We start from the raw sequence: 17,145 nt of genomic DNA on the forward strand, positions 1-17,145 counted from the left end.
GTGATGCCAGCATTTGTGATGACTATTAATAAATCACAAGGACAAACTCTAGACAGAGTAGGCATATTCCTACCTGAACCCGTTTTTGCACATGGTCAGTTATATGTTGCTTTCTCTCGAGTTCAAAGAGCATGTAACGTTAAAGTTAAAGTTCTAAATACTTCAGCACAAGGGAAATTAGTCAAGCACTCTGAAAGTGTTTTCACTCTTAATGTGGTATACAGGGAGATATTAGAATAAGTTTAATCACTTTATCAGTCATTGTTTGCATCACTTTTTATATCATGTTTTTGTTGTTTTTATATCATGCCTCTGTTGTTATATCCTTTTGTTACTGTTTATTTATGAATAAATTTATATATTATTTTCATATACATTTTACTAATTTCCTTTCATCTCTCACACTTTTATTATAGAGAAAGGGCAAACAGCAATATTAAAATATTTCCGCTAATTAATTCCCTTTTAATGTGCACGAATTTTGTGCACTGGGCTACTAGTAATATGATAAAGAAAGGGAGGGCTGGAAGTAGAGCAAGATAGGTACCCAGTGTATTCTGTCTGCTCTGAAGCACATACTATTATAGTCATTGTTCCTCAACTTTACTCAGGCCTGGCATGCATTAGCACATTTTTTACTGAGCAAAGGTTTATACCAGGTACATGGTGGGAATGTGTGAGAACTAGTGGGGAAGCAGAGAAGAAACATGTGAACAAATCCACTATGAGAAGAACAGCTAATATTAAAGCTGTGGCCTGATGCCATTGGGTCAGAGAAACCATGCTAGAAGTTGGCTTTATGAAGTCATGTTGGAGTGATTTTTGAAAGAACAGATGTTTATCATAAAAAGAAGCGCATAATTCTGAAGCTATGAGAGAAAGGTTTAGAAACATGGAGTTTAGGAGATTAAAAATGTCGACAGAGTAAGTGGATGCGGCATGGACATGCTCCCAGGAACTAACTGGAATTATAACTAAACTACAGAAAAACTTCCTGAAAAAATCAACGGAAGACTCACTGGAGAGAACCCTGATACCTGCGTACCGAAAGTGGAGACCACATAGAGACTGGTAGGAGGGGCAGAGGCATGAAAGGGCTGGCCAGGCACCCACAGACAGCAACTGAAGTTCCAAAGAAATAGCTCAGTGGTGGGGGGTTGCCACTGAGAACTCTGGGATCTAATACCCAAGCTGGGCCCCTCAACAGAGAGCACCAGAACCCACATAACATCTGGCTGTGAAAAGCAGTGGAGTTGCTGTCCGCCAGGGAGCAACAGCTAGAAATTCAGGCATTGTCTTAAAGGGCCAATGCACAAAATTCCCTGTAGAGACACTGACCTTTGTGCTCTGGGGAGGGCAGAGTGGACTAGAGCTGTATGAGCAGAAGCCAGGATGGGGACTCAGGGGTTAGAGCTCAGAAGGCAGACACCCCCAGTTTTCTGTGCTGAGTCATTTCCTCACGCAGCAGAGGGCATCTTTCCCACATGTACATTTGCCTCACCTGGGAGGGGGCGAAAACAGTTGACCCACCTTATTGGAAAACACCTTGCCCTGAGGCCACTTAGACTAAAAATAACAATTAGCCTCCAGGCAGAAGGAACTGCCCCACCCTGTTGAAACAAAACTATCACCACACCTGAAGATAATTGCCTGGGGCAATTCAAGTCAGAATCCTATCAGTCTGTAGACAGAAGTGATCTCCTGAGGCTGTGAGTCTTTGCCTGATACAGTTAGTCAGAAACAGCATTTGATGCTGTTCTGCACTAGAGATTGAGAGGTGTAGAGGAACTACCTAATACATAGTCACAAACCCAAACAGATAGCCAAAATAAGGAGACAAAGAAACAAACTCCAAATGAAAGAGCAAGAGAATTCTCCAGAAGAAGAGATAAGTGAAGCAGAGATAAGAAATTTATCTGAAACAGAGTTCAAAGTAATGATGGTAAAGATGTTCAACAGCATGAGAAAATATATAGTAACTACGAAAAAAGAACAGTTGGAAAAAAGAATGACATCGCACAAATAAAGAACACATTGGAAGGAACACACAGCAGATTAACAGAAGCTGAAAATCAGTGAATTAGAAGACAGGGTTGAAAAAAATCACTCAATCAGAGAACCAAAAATAAAACACACACACACACACACACACACAAACACACACACACACACACACACCAATTTTTAAAAAGGAGGACAGCTTAAGGCAGCTGTGAGACATCATGAAACATAACAATTTTTGAATAGCAGGTGTGCCAGAAGAGGCAGAAAGGGAGGAAGGGATAGAGAACGTGTTTGAAGAAATAATAGCAGAAAATTTCCCTAACCTGATAAAGGAAAAAGGTACACAGTTCAGGAAGCACAGAGAATCCCAAGCAAGAAGAACCCAAATGGGCCCATACCTAGACATAACATAATTAAATGCCAAAATTTCAGGACAAAGAGAGAATCTTAAAGGCAGCAAAAGAAAAGCAAACTGTTACCTACAAAGAACCTTCCATAAGGCTGACACCTGATTTCTCATCCGAAACTCTACAGGCTCAAAGGGAATGGCATGAAGTATTCAAGGTAATGGAAAGCAAGGATCTGAAACCAAGATTACTATATCCAGCAAGGCTATCATTCCAAATAGATGGTCAAATAAAGAGCTCACCAGACCAAAAAAAAAAAAAAAGGGAGGCTAAAGGAGTACACCATCAAGCCAGAATTACAAGAAATGCTAAAGGGACTGCTATAATGAGAAGAAATAGAAAACCTCGAACAACCACTTCAAAAATACAACTAAAAGACAGAACGGACATCACCCAGAACCACAGGAAGGCTGGCTGAGTGGAAATTCTACAACTAGAAGGAAAGAGAAAAGCATACCCAGACTCAGAGGAGGCGCAGTGCGGAAGTAAAATACTAAGGTGTGATATTTACATAAGATCAACAACAAGTATATATTTACATAAGAAAATAATAACAAGGAGATAAAGTAAAGAATCAACTTTTATTGTTAACAGCTGAAATTTGAAGACATCTCAAAACAAGTATTTTGGCCACATTCATATTGTATTGGTATTATGTCCATGGACAAATATAATACACTTATTAGTAGAAAAAAATGTTTTTCTACCCTTTATACTCTCGTTGAAATTTATTTCTAACAATACAGTACAGGATAGAGACCAAGATGGCGGCATAGGTAAACATCGGAGACTGCTGCCGCAAACAACCACTTCAAAAATACAACTAAAAGACGGAACGGACATCACCCAGAACCACAGGAAGGCTGGCTGAGGAGAGACTCTTCAACTAGAAGGAAAAATAACAGCACACCGAGGCTCAGAGGAGGCGCAGTGTGGAAAATACTCAGGTGCGGAGGTGCGCGCGCAAAGCGGGCTGGTGGCTGAGAGCGCGGTTGTCGTTTTCGGTCAGGGGGGAGTCTCAGACTCTGAGCTCCAGATACGGGCGAATCGCTGGGGACTCAAACGGGAGAAGTGGGAGTGTCTGGCATCAGTTGGAAGGCAGCTTTCTCTCCGAGGTTTGCAGCGGTTCCTGGGGTTCTGAGAAGCAGAGCCTCTGGGAACGGGACTGAGAGGGGCTATAACCGCTCCCTCCGCCCGCCCTGTTGAGCCCGCCCCGCCCAAGCCCTGCGCAGAGCCATTTGCCGGATCGCCTCAGGCAAAGGCTAGATTAGCACCTCCCCAGAGGACAGAAGTTTTCCGCGGCAGACACAGCTGATTCACACAGCCAGTCGGCCTGGTGGTCAAATCCCTCTAGTATTAACTACAACAATCAAGGCTCAACTAGAACAAGACTGCGCACAAAGACCACTAGGGGGTGCACCAAGAAAGCATAAAAAATGCGGAGACAAAAAAACATGACAGAAATGGAGGATATAGAGCTAAAAAACGCAATTTTGAGGGCTTGCAATAAACTTTTGGAGAGCTTCACGAAAACTAATGAGACCCTCGATGCTATGATAAAGAAACAACTAGAAATTAAGCATACATGGTCTGAAATAAAGAATATTACACCCAATAGCAGACCAGAGGAGCGCAAGAATCAAGTCAAAGATTTGAAATACGAAGAAGCAAAAAACACCCAACCGGAAAAGCAAAATGAAAAAAGAATCCGAAAATACGAAGATAGTGTAAGGAGCCTCTGGGACAGCTTCAAGCGTACCAACATCCGAATTATAGGGGTGCCAGAAGAAGAGAGAGGGCAAGATATTGAAAACCTATTTGAAGAAATAATGACAGAAAACTTCCCCTACCTGGTGAAAGAAATAGACTTCCAAGTCCAGGAAGCGCAGAGAACCCCAAACAAAAGGAATCCAAAGAGGACCACACCAAGACACATCATAATTAAAATGCCAAGAGCAAAAGACAAAGAGAGAATCTTAAAAGCAGCAAGAGAAAGACAGTCAGTTACCTACAAGGGAGTACCCATTAGACTGACTGTCAGCTGATTTCTCAACAGAAACTTTGCAGGCCAGAAGGGAGTGGCAAGAAATATTCAAAGTGATGAATAGCAAGAACCTACAACCAAGATTACTTTATCCAGCAAAGCTATCATTCAGAAGTGAAGGTCAGATAAAGAGCTTCACAGATAAGGAAAAGCTAAAGGAGTTCATCACCACCAAACCAGTATTATATGAAATGCTGAAAGGTATCCTTTAAGAAGAGGAAGAAGAAGAAAAAGGTAAAGATACAAATTATGAACAACAAATACACATCTATCAACAAGTGAATCTAAAAATCAAGTGAATAAATAATCTGATGAACAGTATGAACTGGTGATTGTAATAGAATCAGGGACATAGAAAGGGAATGGACTGACTATTCTTGGGGTGGGGGAAAGGATGTGGGGGGTGCGGGAGGAGATTAGACAATAATTGTGCACCTATGGATGAGGACAGTGGGTGGGGAGTGAGGGCGGAGGGTGGGGTGGGAACTGGGTGGAGGGGAGTTATGGTGGGAAAAAAGAGGAACCAATGTAATAATCTGAACAATAAAGATTTAATTTTAAAAAAAAGAATTAAAATGGCAATAAATAAGTATGTATCAATAATAACCCTAAATGTAAATGGATTAAATGCTCCAAAAGGCATAGGGTAGCTGAATGGAAAAAAAAAAAAAATCATCAGACTATATGGTGTCTACAAGAGACCCACCTGAGAACAAAAGACACACACAGGATGAGTGTGAAGGGATGGAAAAAATCTTTCCATGAAAAAGAAAAAAAAGCTTGGAGTAGCAATACTCATATCCGACAAAATAGACTTAAAAATGAAGGCCATCACAAGAGACAACAAAGGTCACTACATAATACTAAAGGGATGGAGCCAACAAGAGGATATAATCCTGGTAAACATATATGCACCCAATATAGGAGCACCTAACTATATAAAAAACACTTCTAGAGGACTTTAAGGGAGAGATTGACAACAATACAGTCATGGTGGGGGACTTTAACACCTCGCTGACTTCACTGGATAGATCTTCCAGACAAAAAATTAATGAGGAAACAGTGATTCTAAGGGACATACTGGATCACATGGATTTGACATTTATAGAACATTTTGCCCCAAAGCAGCAGAATATACATTCTTCTCAAGTGCACATGGATTATTCACAAAGATACACCACATGTTAGGACACAAAAGAAGTCTCCAAGTTCAAGAAGATTGAAATCATACCAAGAATCTTCTCAGATCACAGTGGAATGAAATTAGAAATCAACTACAGTAAAAATGCCCCCAAACACTCAAACACATGGAAACTAAATAGCATGTTATTAAACAATGAATGGGTTACCAACAAGGTTAAGAAAGAAATCAAAACTTCCTGGAAACAAATGAAAATGAACACACAACAACCCAAAACCTGTGGGACACAGCAAAAGCAGTCCTGAGCGAGAAGTTCATAGCACTACAGGCATGCCTCAAAAAATAAGCTATTTTTGGAGGGGAAAAAAAAGACATATGTAATACTCTTTGTAATACTTTAAGCAATAAAACAAATTTTTTTTTAAAAAGCTATTTAACCCTATAGTTTAAAGAACTAGAAAGAGAACAACAAGAAAAGCCCAGAGTAAGTAGAAAGAAGGATATAATAAAGATTAGAGCAGAAATAAATAGCATAGAGACTGAAAAATCAATGAAACCAAGAGCTGGTTCTTTGAAAGGATTAACAAAATTGATGAACCGTTAGCCAGACTCATCAAGAAACAGAGATGACCCAAATAAAATCAGAAACGAAAGTGGAGAAGTAGCTACTGACATCACAGAAATCCAAAGAATTGCAAGAAAATACTACGAACAACTATATGCCAACAAGCTGGACAATGTGGATGAAATGGACAATTTCCTAGATATAATCTTCCTAAACTGAATCAGGAGGAATCAGAAAACCGGAATAGGCTAATAACAATTGATGAAATAGAAGCAGTAATCAAAACAACTCCTAGCAAACAAAAGCCCAGGTCTGGACAGCTTCACAGGGGAGTTTTAGCAAACATTCAAAGAAGAACTAACACCTATACTCCTCATATTATTTCAAAAAATCCAAGAGGAAGGAACACTTCCAAGCTCTTTTTATGAAGCCAGCATTATCCTAATTCCAAAACCAGATAAACACTACAAAGAAAGAGAACTACAGGCCAGTATCCCTGATGAACATAGATGCTAAAAATCCTCAACAAAATATTAGCAAATCAGATCCAGCAATATATTAAAAAGATCATACACATTGACCAAGTGGGATTTATTCCACGGATGCAGGGCTGGTACAATATTAGTCAATCAGTAAATGTGATACGTCACATCAAACTGAAAGATAAAAATCACATGATCATATCAATAGATGCAGAAAAAGCATTCAACAAAATCCAGCACCATTGTTTATAAAAACTCTCAACAAAGGGGGAATAGAGGGATAATACCTTAACATGATAAAGGCCATATATGACAAACCTACAGCAAACATACTCAATGGGCAAAAATTAAAAGCATTTCCCCTACAATCAGGAACAAGACAGGGATGTCCGTGTTCACCACTCTTATTAAACACAGTATTGGAAGTCCTAGCCACAGCGATCAGACAAGAAGAAGAAATAAAAGGCATCCAAATTGGAAAGGAGGAAGTAAAACTCTCATTATTCGCAGATGACATAATATTGTACATAGAACACTCTAAAGACTTCACCAAAAAATTAGATTTAATAAATGAATTTGGCAATGTAGCAGGATACAAAACACCCAAAACTCGATGGCTTTTTTTATACACCAATAATGAATTCTCAGAAAGAGAAACTAAACAAACAATCCCATTTACCATTGCACACACACACAAAAAAAATTAAGATACTTAGGAATAAACTTAACCTAGAAGGCAAAAGACCTGTACTTGGAAAACTACAGGATGTTGAAACAAGGTATAGAAGAAGATATAAAAAAGTGGAAGATTATACTGTTTTCATGGATTATTAGAATCAACATCATGAAAATGTCCACATTACCCAATGCAATCTACAGATTCAATGTAATCCCTATTAAAATACCAACAGCATATTTCACAGAGCTAGAACAAATACTCCAAAAATTTATATGGAATCAAAAAAGTCCTCGAATAGCTGCAGCAATTTTGAGAAAGAAAAACAAAATTGGAGGAATCACAATACCAGATTTCAAGTTATACTACAAAGCCACCGTAATCAAAACAGGCTGGTACTGGCACAAGAACAGGCATATAGATCAATGGAACAAAACAGAGAACTCCGAAACCGACCCATGCCATTACACTCAATATTGACAAAGGAGGCAAGAGCATACAAGGGAGTCAAGAGAGTCTCTTCAAAAAATGGTGTTGGGACAATTGGACAGATACATGCCAAAAAAAAAAATGAAACTAGACCACCAACTTACAGCATACACAAGAATAAACTCAAACTGGATAAAAGACTTAAATGTAAGTCGTGAAACCATAGAAATCCTAGAAGAAACCATAGGCAGCATAATCTCAGACATCTCTCATATCATGTTTACAGATACATCTCCTAGGGCAGTGATGGCGAACCTATGACACGCGTGTCAGAGGTGGCATGCGAACTCATTTTTTTGGTTGATTTTTCTTTGTTAAATGGCATTTAAATATATAAAATAAATATCAAAAATATAAGTCTTTGTTTTACTATAGTTGCAAATATCAAAAAATTTCTATTATGTATGAGAGGGAAAGACAAAAACAGAGGGGGGGAAACCACACAGGTTTAACAGTGGGAGAAGCAATCCGGCCTAGAAACAGGGCCAACTTTTAACAAACTGAAAACCATCCTTTCTATTTCTAGTTACCTTTGAGGCAGGAATTGCTTATACAATTCGTGAGAGCGTCATTTTCCCTCCAAGATAGGCATGTTGAGAGTGTATTAATGAAATGCACTCATCCCCTTAAAGTGATAACATTTAACTTTAAAAAGGAAATATATAGAAATATGTTCATGTGTTACTCATCCAAAGAATGTACATACATATGTACATACAACTGGAGAGTTGAGGTGTGTGGATCCTTAGGAATCTGAGTAAATAACTTTGACCACAGAAGAAATCATGTTAGAACACCTATGTTAGATGAGTTCCCTGGGGAGCAGGTGCTGAGATGGAGCTAGGAATGCATGATCTCTGACCCTTTGAGACAGCATGGAGGGACCTGGAGAGTATTACGCTAAGCGAAATAAGCCAGTCAGAGAAAGACAAGTATCACATGATCTCACTCATATGTGGAATCTAATGAACAAAATAAACTGATGAACAAAATACATTCAGAGACATAGAAACATGGAACAGGTTTTTCAGAGGGAAGGTTTCGGGTGGGGGGTTGGAAGAGATCAAAGAACTTATATGCATATATATATGCAAAACCCATGGACACAGACAATAGGGTGGTGAAGGCCTGGGGTGGCAGGAGAGGGGCAGGCTGAGGGGGTCAATGGGGAAAAAGGAGGGACATATGTAATACTTGTAACAATAAAGATTAAAAAAAAAAAAAAAAGGCCTATCCCTGGCCAGGTGGTTCCTTTGCTTGTAGCATTGTCCCATACACCAAAAGGTTTCAGGTTCCATTCCCAGTCAGGGCACATACCTAGGTTGTGGGTTTTATAGAGAAGTTGGTGGAGGCACAAATTTGAAAGCAGGAATAGCAGAAACTGTCTTATTATTCTTTGCAGAAAATGATGGTCCAAATGAAACAGGATTTGGGGAATGTAGAGGTGGGGACTGTGGAAAAGTGACATAAGTCCTGGGCAACAGCAGGACTAGGAACCGTAAGCATGGGAGAATGCCTTTCTTCAAAGTTTATAAAGTCTAAACAGAAAAGAGCACAAGCCAACATACAGCTAATTGTTGAGTGTTTAATTCTGAATAATGGATATACGGTGATTGCATTTTCTTAGTACTTTACTGTGTTTTGAAAAAAAACATTGACAAAATAAAGGGCAATGTGATTTTTCCCTTTTTCTATCTTTCCAGAAATGCCTTGCCTTGCGGAATATGATGATGGCTTATGGTATAGAGCAAAGATTGTTTCCATTAAAGAATTTAATCCTCTAGCCATTCTGGTTCAATTTGTGGATTACGGATCAACTGAAAAGCTGACGATAAACAGGTTTTAAAAAGTCAACTTATTTGAATTAAGATTCTTAGTTTCCTTTTTTTTCTTTGTTTTATTATTTCTTGTTTTGTTTTAAATAATTATTGGGAAGATTTTGCCTCTTAAAGAAAATACCTTAAAGCTGTTCAGATACTGGGAATTTTTTTAATGTAAGTTTTTTTTTGTGGTAACATAAACTTACCATTTTAGCCATTTTAAAGTATACAATTAATTGTCATTAAGTACATTCACATTGTTGTGCCACCATTACCACCATCCACTTCTCAGGACTTTTTCATAAATCCCAAACAAAATCTGTAGCCATTAAACAGTAACATTCCATTCCCATTCCCACAGCTCCTGGTATCGTATATTCTACCTCATACAAGTCTAATCATACGATATTTGTTTTTTAGTATCTTAGTTTACTTAGAGTAATGTTTTCAGAGTTCACCCAATTATTGCATGTATCAGAATTTCATTGTTTTTGTGGATAACATACCATTGTATGTATATACCACATTTTGTTCATTTCATCTGTTGGATACTTGGTTGTTTTAATCTGTTGGCTGTTGTGAATAATGCTGCACTGAACATTACAAGTAGCTGTTGGAGTTCCTGTTTTCAGTTATATAAATTGCTGGGTCATACAGTAATTCTGTTTGACTTTTTGATAAAATGATACAGCTGCCAAACTTCCATAGCAGCTGTATCATTTTACATTCCCACCAGAAATGTGTAAGGGTTCCAATTTCTCCACATCCTAGCCATTCCCTATTTTCTGGGGGGTTTGTTGTTGTTTGTAATATCTTTTTAAATTGTGGTAAAATACAGGTGTCACAAAATTTACCATCTTAACCAATTTTAAATGTATACTTAAGTAGTGTTAATCATACTTAACATTGTTGTGCAACCAATCTCCAGAAATGTTTTCATTTTGCAAAACTGAAACTCTGTACCCATTAAATAGAAATTCCCATCCCCCTTTACCCAGCCTCTGGCAACCACCATTCTCCTGTCTGTATGAATTTGACTATTATAGATATCTAATATAAGTATTGATTTTTATGACTAGCATATTTCACTGAGCATAATGTTCTCAGGGTTCATCTAAGTTGAAGCATGTGTCAGAATTTTGTTCCTTTTCAAGGATAAATTGTATGTATAATATTACATTGTATGTATCCATTCATCCATCAATGGTACTTAGGTTGATTCTGCCTTTTGGTTATTGTGAATAATGCTGCTATAGGTGTACAGATAACTTTTAGGACTCTGCTTTCAGTTCTTTGGGGTATGTACCCAGAAGTGCAATTGCTGGGTAATATGCTCATTCTATTTTTAGTATTTGGAGAAACCACCAAACTGTCTTTCGTAACAGCTGTATCATTTAAAATTCCCACTGAGTGTCCCAAGGGTTCCAGTTTCTCTTCACATCCTCCCCAACACTTTTTTGTGTGATAGCTAGTGGTCATCCTAATGGGTGTGAGGTGGTATCGCATTAGTGGCTTTGATTTGCACTTCCCTAATGATTAGTGATGCTGAGAATCTTTTCATGTGTGTTGGCCATTTATATATCTTCATTGAAGAAATGTCTATTTTTTAATATGTTTACTCTCATTCTTTCTGTAGGTTGCCTTTTCACTGTTGTGTCCTTTGCAGGTTTTTTGGGGGGGGTTTTTTCCTTTTTTTTTTTTTTTTTTTTTTTTTTTTTGTTAATCCTCACCCGAGGATATTTTTTCCATTGATCTTTAGAGTGGAAGGGAGGGACAAAAGAAGGGGAAGAAAGAGAGAAACATCGATGTAAGACACAGGAATTGTTTGCCTCCTGCATACACCCTGACCAGTCTAGGATGAAACCTGCAACCCAGATATGTCCCCTTCACCAGGAATCGAACCTGCGACCCTCTGGTGCACGGGTTGACACTCTAACCACTTAGCAACACTAGCCAGGGCTCCTTTGCATTTTTTAATTTGATGTAGTCCTTTTTTTCCCTTCATTGCCTGTGCTTTTAGTGTCATATCCAAGAAATCATTGCAAAATCCAACTTCCTGTTTTACAGTTTTAGCTATTAGAGAATTTTAATTGTAACATTCTAAACATTTTAAGAATTTCTTTTGTGACAGACTACGTCAGATTCCTCTTCACCTTATGCAGTACCCAGCCCGAGCCATAAAGGTTCTATTGGCAGGATTTAAACCTCCCTTAAAAGATTCAGGAAAGACAAGAATACCATATTGTCCCAAATGGAGCATGGAAGCTTTGTGGGCTATGATAGACTGTCTTCAAGGAAAACAACTTTATGCTTCTTCCATGGTAAATATCTGTCTTAATTTGCCAAAATCCTTTTCAAGCTATTTCTAGGGTCCCTATTAACTTTCTAAAGTGCTTTCTATCTGTTCAACTCTGGTTGCAAAAATGCTTTAATTAAGGTATATAAAGCTGTAAATACTATAGGATTAATTTTAAGACTTACTAAAATGTCTTAGTGATGTTATGACTAAGATAAAAGTGATCAAGTCTGTATAATCAAGGAACTGATGAGTCAATAAGGGAAACATGCAAACCACTAATTAATGAGGTAGAATGAAATAAGTCCTATAAGATAAGCTAACTTTGGGGCGGGGGCAGTGTAAGAAGCAGGAATAATGGGGATATGCTGTTGAGCTCCTCCTTAGTAGGCACTCCAGTACTTACATTGAAAAAGTAGGTCAGGGAAGTGACATTCGCACTGCATCCTAGCAGATGAGTAGGAAAGACCAGAGGGGGAGTCTGATCAATCATAGAAAGGCTTGAATTTTACTAATATCATAACTATACTAATTTTGGATTATGTGATGCAGTAGAATCTATATCAAAATAAAAAACTTAAGGTGGTGGTTGGTGTAAATGTGCTTTCTTCTTTAGAGGTTAGCATGTCATAAAGGGCAGCCCACAGGCAGAATCCAGCCTGCACGCATGTTTTATATAGTGCTGTTTTAAAACTGGAAAATTTTACTCCCCTCCCCCCAAAAAAGTCTATACTTCTGACTTCTAAGTATTATAAAGTATAGGAACCCTAGCTCTCCCTTCCGAATGGCAGTCAGAGGTGCGGCAACAACCCTTTTAGATGGAAATATTCTCTTCAATTCATCCCAACCCTCACATTGTTGTTTCACCCAAACTTCTGATTTGGGGACCCAAGATTTTGGGATTCCTGATGTTTTGGTCGTGACAAGAATGAGGTTTTAATGAAACAGTGCTGTGAACTAGAAAGTGTTTTTTGAAAAAAAAACTGTATGTATCCAGCTCCTATCTGTGCAGAATGGTGTAAATAGCTTGTGCAGTTTCTCTCAAGAAGCCCCTGAAAGAAATAGGGCAAGTAAGTATTCTTAGAGATACATATTTATTCACCTCTGTCAAAGTTTGGTCAGTTTCTACATAGAGGTATAATGCTTAATGTGTAGAATGTAAATAAATTTTAACAAGAGTAGTAGGGTTTTTTAAACCTGTTGGCTCAATCTAGGAAAAGTTTGTGGAGGAGTTTCATTTTAAATAAAGTAGAAGGATGGGAAAAAAAATATGATTAGTAGGAAACCATTATATGCCTTTTAAAAGTACAGAGTATAAATCATAAATAAGCTTGAGAATGTCTTATCCTCCCTGCCAGACGTAGGAGGGGAAAGGCAGCAAAGACATTATTGTGTTTTCTTGACAACTGCTTCTTAAATTTAGGCTCGGGCACCAGAACAAATAGTGACACTGTATGAAGATGAACAGTATCCAGTTCATATGTCATTAGTAGAAATGGGGCTCGCAGAGCGAGATGAATGATGTAAGTGTGACTTGTTTACCTGTATAGTTGGCATAAAGTAGGTGACTAGTATAGACAAAATTAAGGCTAAGTTGCCCATAAAGGCACCTTTAGACTTTTCTTGATTTCTCAAAGGAATGGCAACAGAGCTCAGTAAGAATCTCTCCTAGATTTTTTCTTCATAGGAAAGGGGCACTATAAATAACTTAAGCACATAACTGTATGGAATGCATATAGCACTGTTGAGTAATCAATGTCCTAGTAACCAAGTTATCAAAGTATTTGGGTAACCAGCTAATAACTCTTTGTCTTTATCCATTCACATAAAGTAACAAGTGATTCAGGAACTAGACTTGAACATTAACATTAAGCAAAGGTTTAAATAATACACATTTTGTTTTTCAGGTATACAGCCCAGGAGAGTTTTCTGTTGTATGTAGACCATTTCAGGCTTGTTTTTCTTTACTTGTTCTGCAATAATGGTGGCTCCCTATTTCCCCCCTACCATGTTGAATTGTTATTGTTTGGAAAATAGTTAATAAATATTTGCTTTCAAAAATTTTGTATTTCTATAATTTTGAAATATTTTAGACCCATGGGGAAAAGATATTTTAGTTCTATTTATAATTAATGTATATTAGAAAAGATATTATCAGTACAGTTGTAGGCACATGTAGTACCCCTTCCCCATTCTCTTCCCTGTAGAGGTGAACACTACTATGAATTGGGTGTGTATCATTCTTATATAGATCTTTATAATTTTTTACTGTCTATGAATGCATCCCTACACAAAGTGTTACTCTGTATATTTTTAAATGTGTGCAGTGCCACACAATTACCGTTACTTTCCTATTTTATTTCCATTGTTTATCCGTATTGGTATATTTTATTCACTTTATTATGTCCATCTGTGTACATAATTCTGTTGCTAGATATTTTTAAGTTGTTACCAGTTTTTTCTCAGTTACAAGTATTCTTCTGTAGGAGCCCTTGTGTACATGTGGGTGGTTTTCTAGTGTATTAGTAGTACAAGGTCATGGATAATTGCTTTCCAAAAGGGGGTTTTACCAGTTTACTCCATCATTAGTTCCTTGCCAACACATGCTGTGGCCAGACAATTATTTGCAGTGTATGGTACAAGTATAAAAAGGTAGCCCATTATAGTCACTTGTTTATTTGTTCATATCCTTTGTCCATTTTTCTATTGAATTGTTTGTAATTATCTTACTGATTTGTAGGATTCTTTATACATTCTGGATATTGAATCCTTTGTCAAGTATATGTATCTTTTCTGAGTTTGTGGCTTATTACTATTTTTTGTGGCATTTAAAAAAATATTTTTATTGATTTGAGAAGGGAGAGGGAGCAAGAGATAGAAACATCAATGATGAGAGAGAATCATTGATTGGCTGCCTCCTGCATGCCCTCTACTGGGGATGTAGCCCACAACCTGGGCATGTGCTCTTACGGGAAATCAAACGGTGAACTCCTGGTTCATAGGTCAACGTTCAATCACTGAGCCACACTGGCCAGGCTTTGGAATCTTTCTGTCACTTTTTTGTGGCTTTCTATGTCTTATTTAAAAATCCTTCTCCCCCTGGCCCATGTGCTCAGTGGTTAGAGCATTGGCCAGCACACCAAAGGGTCACGCGTTCAATTCCTGGGTTGCAGGTTTTATCCCCAGTCAGGGTGCATGTGGGAGCCAAGCAATGGATATGTCTCTCTCAAATCAATGTTTCTCTTTCTTTCTCCCCCGCCACTTCCACTCTCTTTAAAAATCAATGGAAAAAATATCCTCACGTGAAGGATTAACAAACAAAAAAAACCCAATTCTTCTGAGAGAGAATCATTGATTGGCTGCCTCCTGCATGCCCTCTACTGGGGATGTAGCCCACAACCTGGGCATGTGCTCTTACGGGAAATCAAACGGTGAACTCCTGGTTCATAGGTCAACGTTCAATCACTGAGCCACACTGGCCAGGCTTTGGAATCTTTCTGTCACTTTTTTGTGGCTTTCTATGTCTTATTTAAAAATCCTTCTCCCCCTGGCCCATGTGCTCAGTGGTTAGAGCATTGGCCAGCACACCAAAGGGTCACGCGTTCAATTCCTGGGTTGCAGGTTTTATCCCCAGTCAGGGTGCATGTGGGAGCCAAGCAATGGATATGTCTCTCTCAAATCAATGTTTCTCTTTCTTTCTCCCCCGCCACTTCCACTCTCTTTAAAAATCAATGGAAAAAATATCCTCACGTGAAGGATTAACAAACAAAAAAAACCCAATTCTTCTCTATCTTGAGGTAATATATCTTTTATTTTCTTTGAAAAGTTTTCACCTTCATATTAATTTCTTAAATCACCTGAAATTAATACATTAAGCTTAAAAAAAAAAAAAAAAGTCATTGCAGCCCTGGCCAAGTTGGTTGGAACGTCATCCCCTACACCAAAAGGCTGCGGGTTCAATTCCTAGTCAGGGCACATACCTAGATTGTGGGTTGGACAGATGTGTTTGGGAGGCAACTCATCAGTGTTTCTCTCTCACATCGATGTCTCTCTCTCTCTCTAAAAATCAACAAACATATCCCTGGATGAGAATAAAAAATTTTTTTAGATTTTTTACTGAGTCATTGCCAACACTATTGTCATACTGCATTGACTAGACCAGCCGTGGGCAAACTGCGGCCCGCGGGCCGCATCCGGCCCATTTGAAATGAATAAAACTAAAAAAAAAAAGACCGTACCCTTTTATGTAATGATGTTTACTTTGAATTTATATTAGTTCACACAAACACTCTATCCATGCTTTTGTTCCAGCCCTCCGGTCCAGTTTAAGAACCCATTGTGGCCCTCGAGTCAAAAAGTTTGCCCACCCCTGGACTAGACCCATTTTTAATTACATAAATTTACATGTTGGTGACTTGCCCTTCCTTCAAGTAGATCTTGCTTCTGTCAGCCAACTGTCTTATATCCTATGTAATAAAAGGCTAATATGCAAATAGACCAAACGGCAGAACAACTGAACAACCGGTCACTATAACGTGCACTGACCACCAGGGGGCACGTGTGGAACATGGCAGGCGTTGGCAGCAGGCAGCAGAGCACGGAACATGGCAGGCGTCGGCTGCCGTGGGATGGTGGAGCAGGTGAGCAGGGGCGCCAGGACCAAGGTGCCCAGGGCGCTGGTCGCTGCCATTGGGGCGAGCCTCTGATGGTTACTGAAAATTCTTTGCTCCCGCGCGCCGCAGTCCTGCCCGGCGCTCGCAACTGCTGCCGGCACCCAGTGCTGGTCCTGATCGTCCCTGAGGGCTTCTACACCTCCCCCTGCTCCTGAGGGGCGAATGGGGCAGCAGCCGCTGCTCGCACCCGCTGACGGCGCTGGTCCCACTCACACCTGCTGCTGGTGCCAGCCCCAATCGCACTGCGCTGTCAGTGGGTGCAAGCAGCGGGGGTGGGAGCAGGGCTGCCAGCAGATGGGACTGGGGGCCACGGCGAGAGGGGCCGCAGAGGATGGACCAAGACCCACCCCTGTGCCCACCGCAGCCTCTTGGCCCACAGTTCCTTTCAAGGTGCACGAATTTGTGCACTGGGCCCCTAGTATATATATAAAAGACCAGCGACTGGAATGGCAGAATGACCAGTGGCTATGACGTGCACTGTGGCAGCCAACCAGCCTGATCCAGGCCCCAATCAGCCCCCAACACCCCAATCAGGCAGGGCTGGCTGC

The 17,145-nt window shown here is 39.3% G+C and overlaps 1 protein-coding gene across 1 annotated transcript in view; it reads left to right on the forward strand.

Moving 5' to 3' along the window:
* The window catches only part of RNF17 (ring finger protein 17), a 164,553-nt gene extending 150,616 nt beyond the window's left edge, over window positions 1-13,937 (forward strand). The window contains exons 34-37 of the mRNA XM_014528174.1: window positions 9,512-9,647; window positions 11,760-11,949; window positions 13,348-13,447; window positions 13,832-13,937. Of these exons, the coding sequence (XP_014383660.1) occupies window positions 9,512-9,647; window positions 11,760-11,949; window positions 13,348-13,446 (425 nt within the window). The 3' untranslated portion in view covers window position 13,447; window positions 13,832-13,937. The remainder of the gene's footprint in view (window positions 1-9,511; window positions 9,648-11,759; window positions 11,950-13,347; window positions 13,448-13,831) is intronic.
* Window positions 13,938-17,145: the final 3,208 nt, after the last annotated feature.

This window comes from Myotis brandtii, unplaced genomic scaffold, assembly GCF_000412655.1.
Source record: "Myotis brandtii unplaced genomic scaffold, ASM41265v1 scaffold62, whole genome shotgun sequence".
NCBI lineage: Eukaryota > Metazoa > Chordata > Mammalia > Chiroptera > Vespertilionidae > Myotis > Myotis brandtii.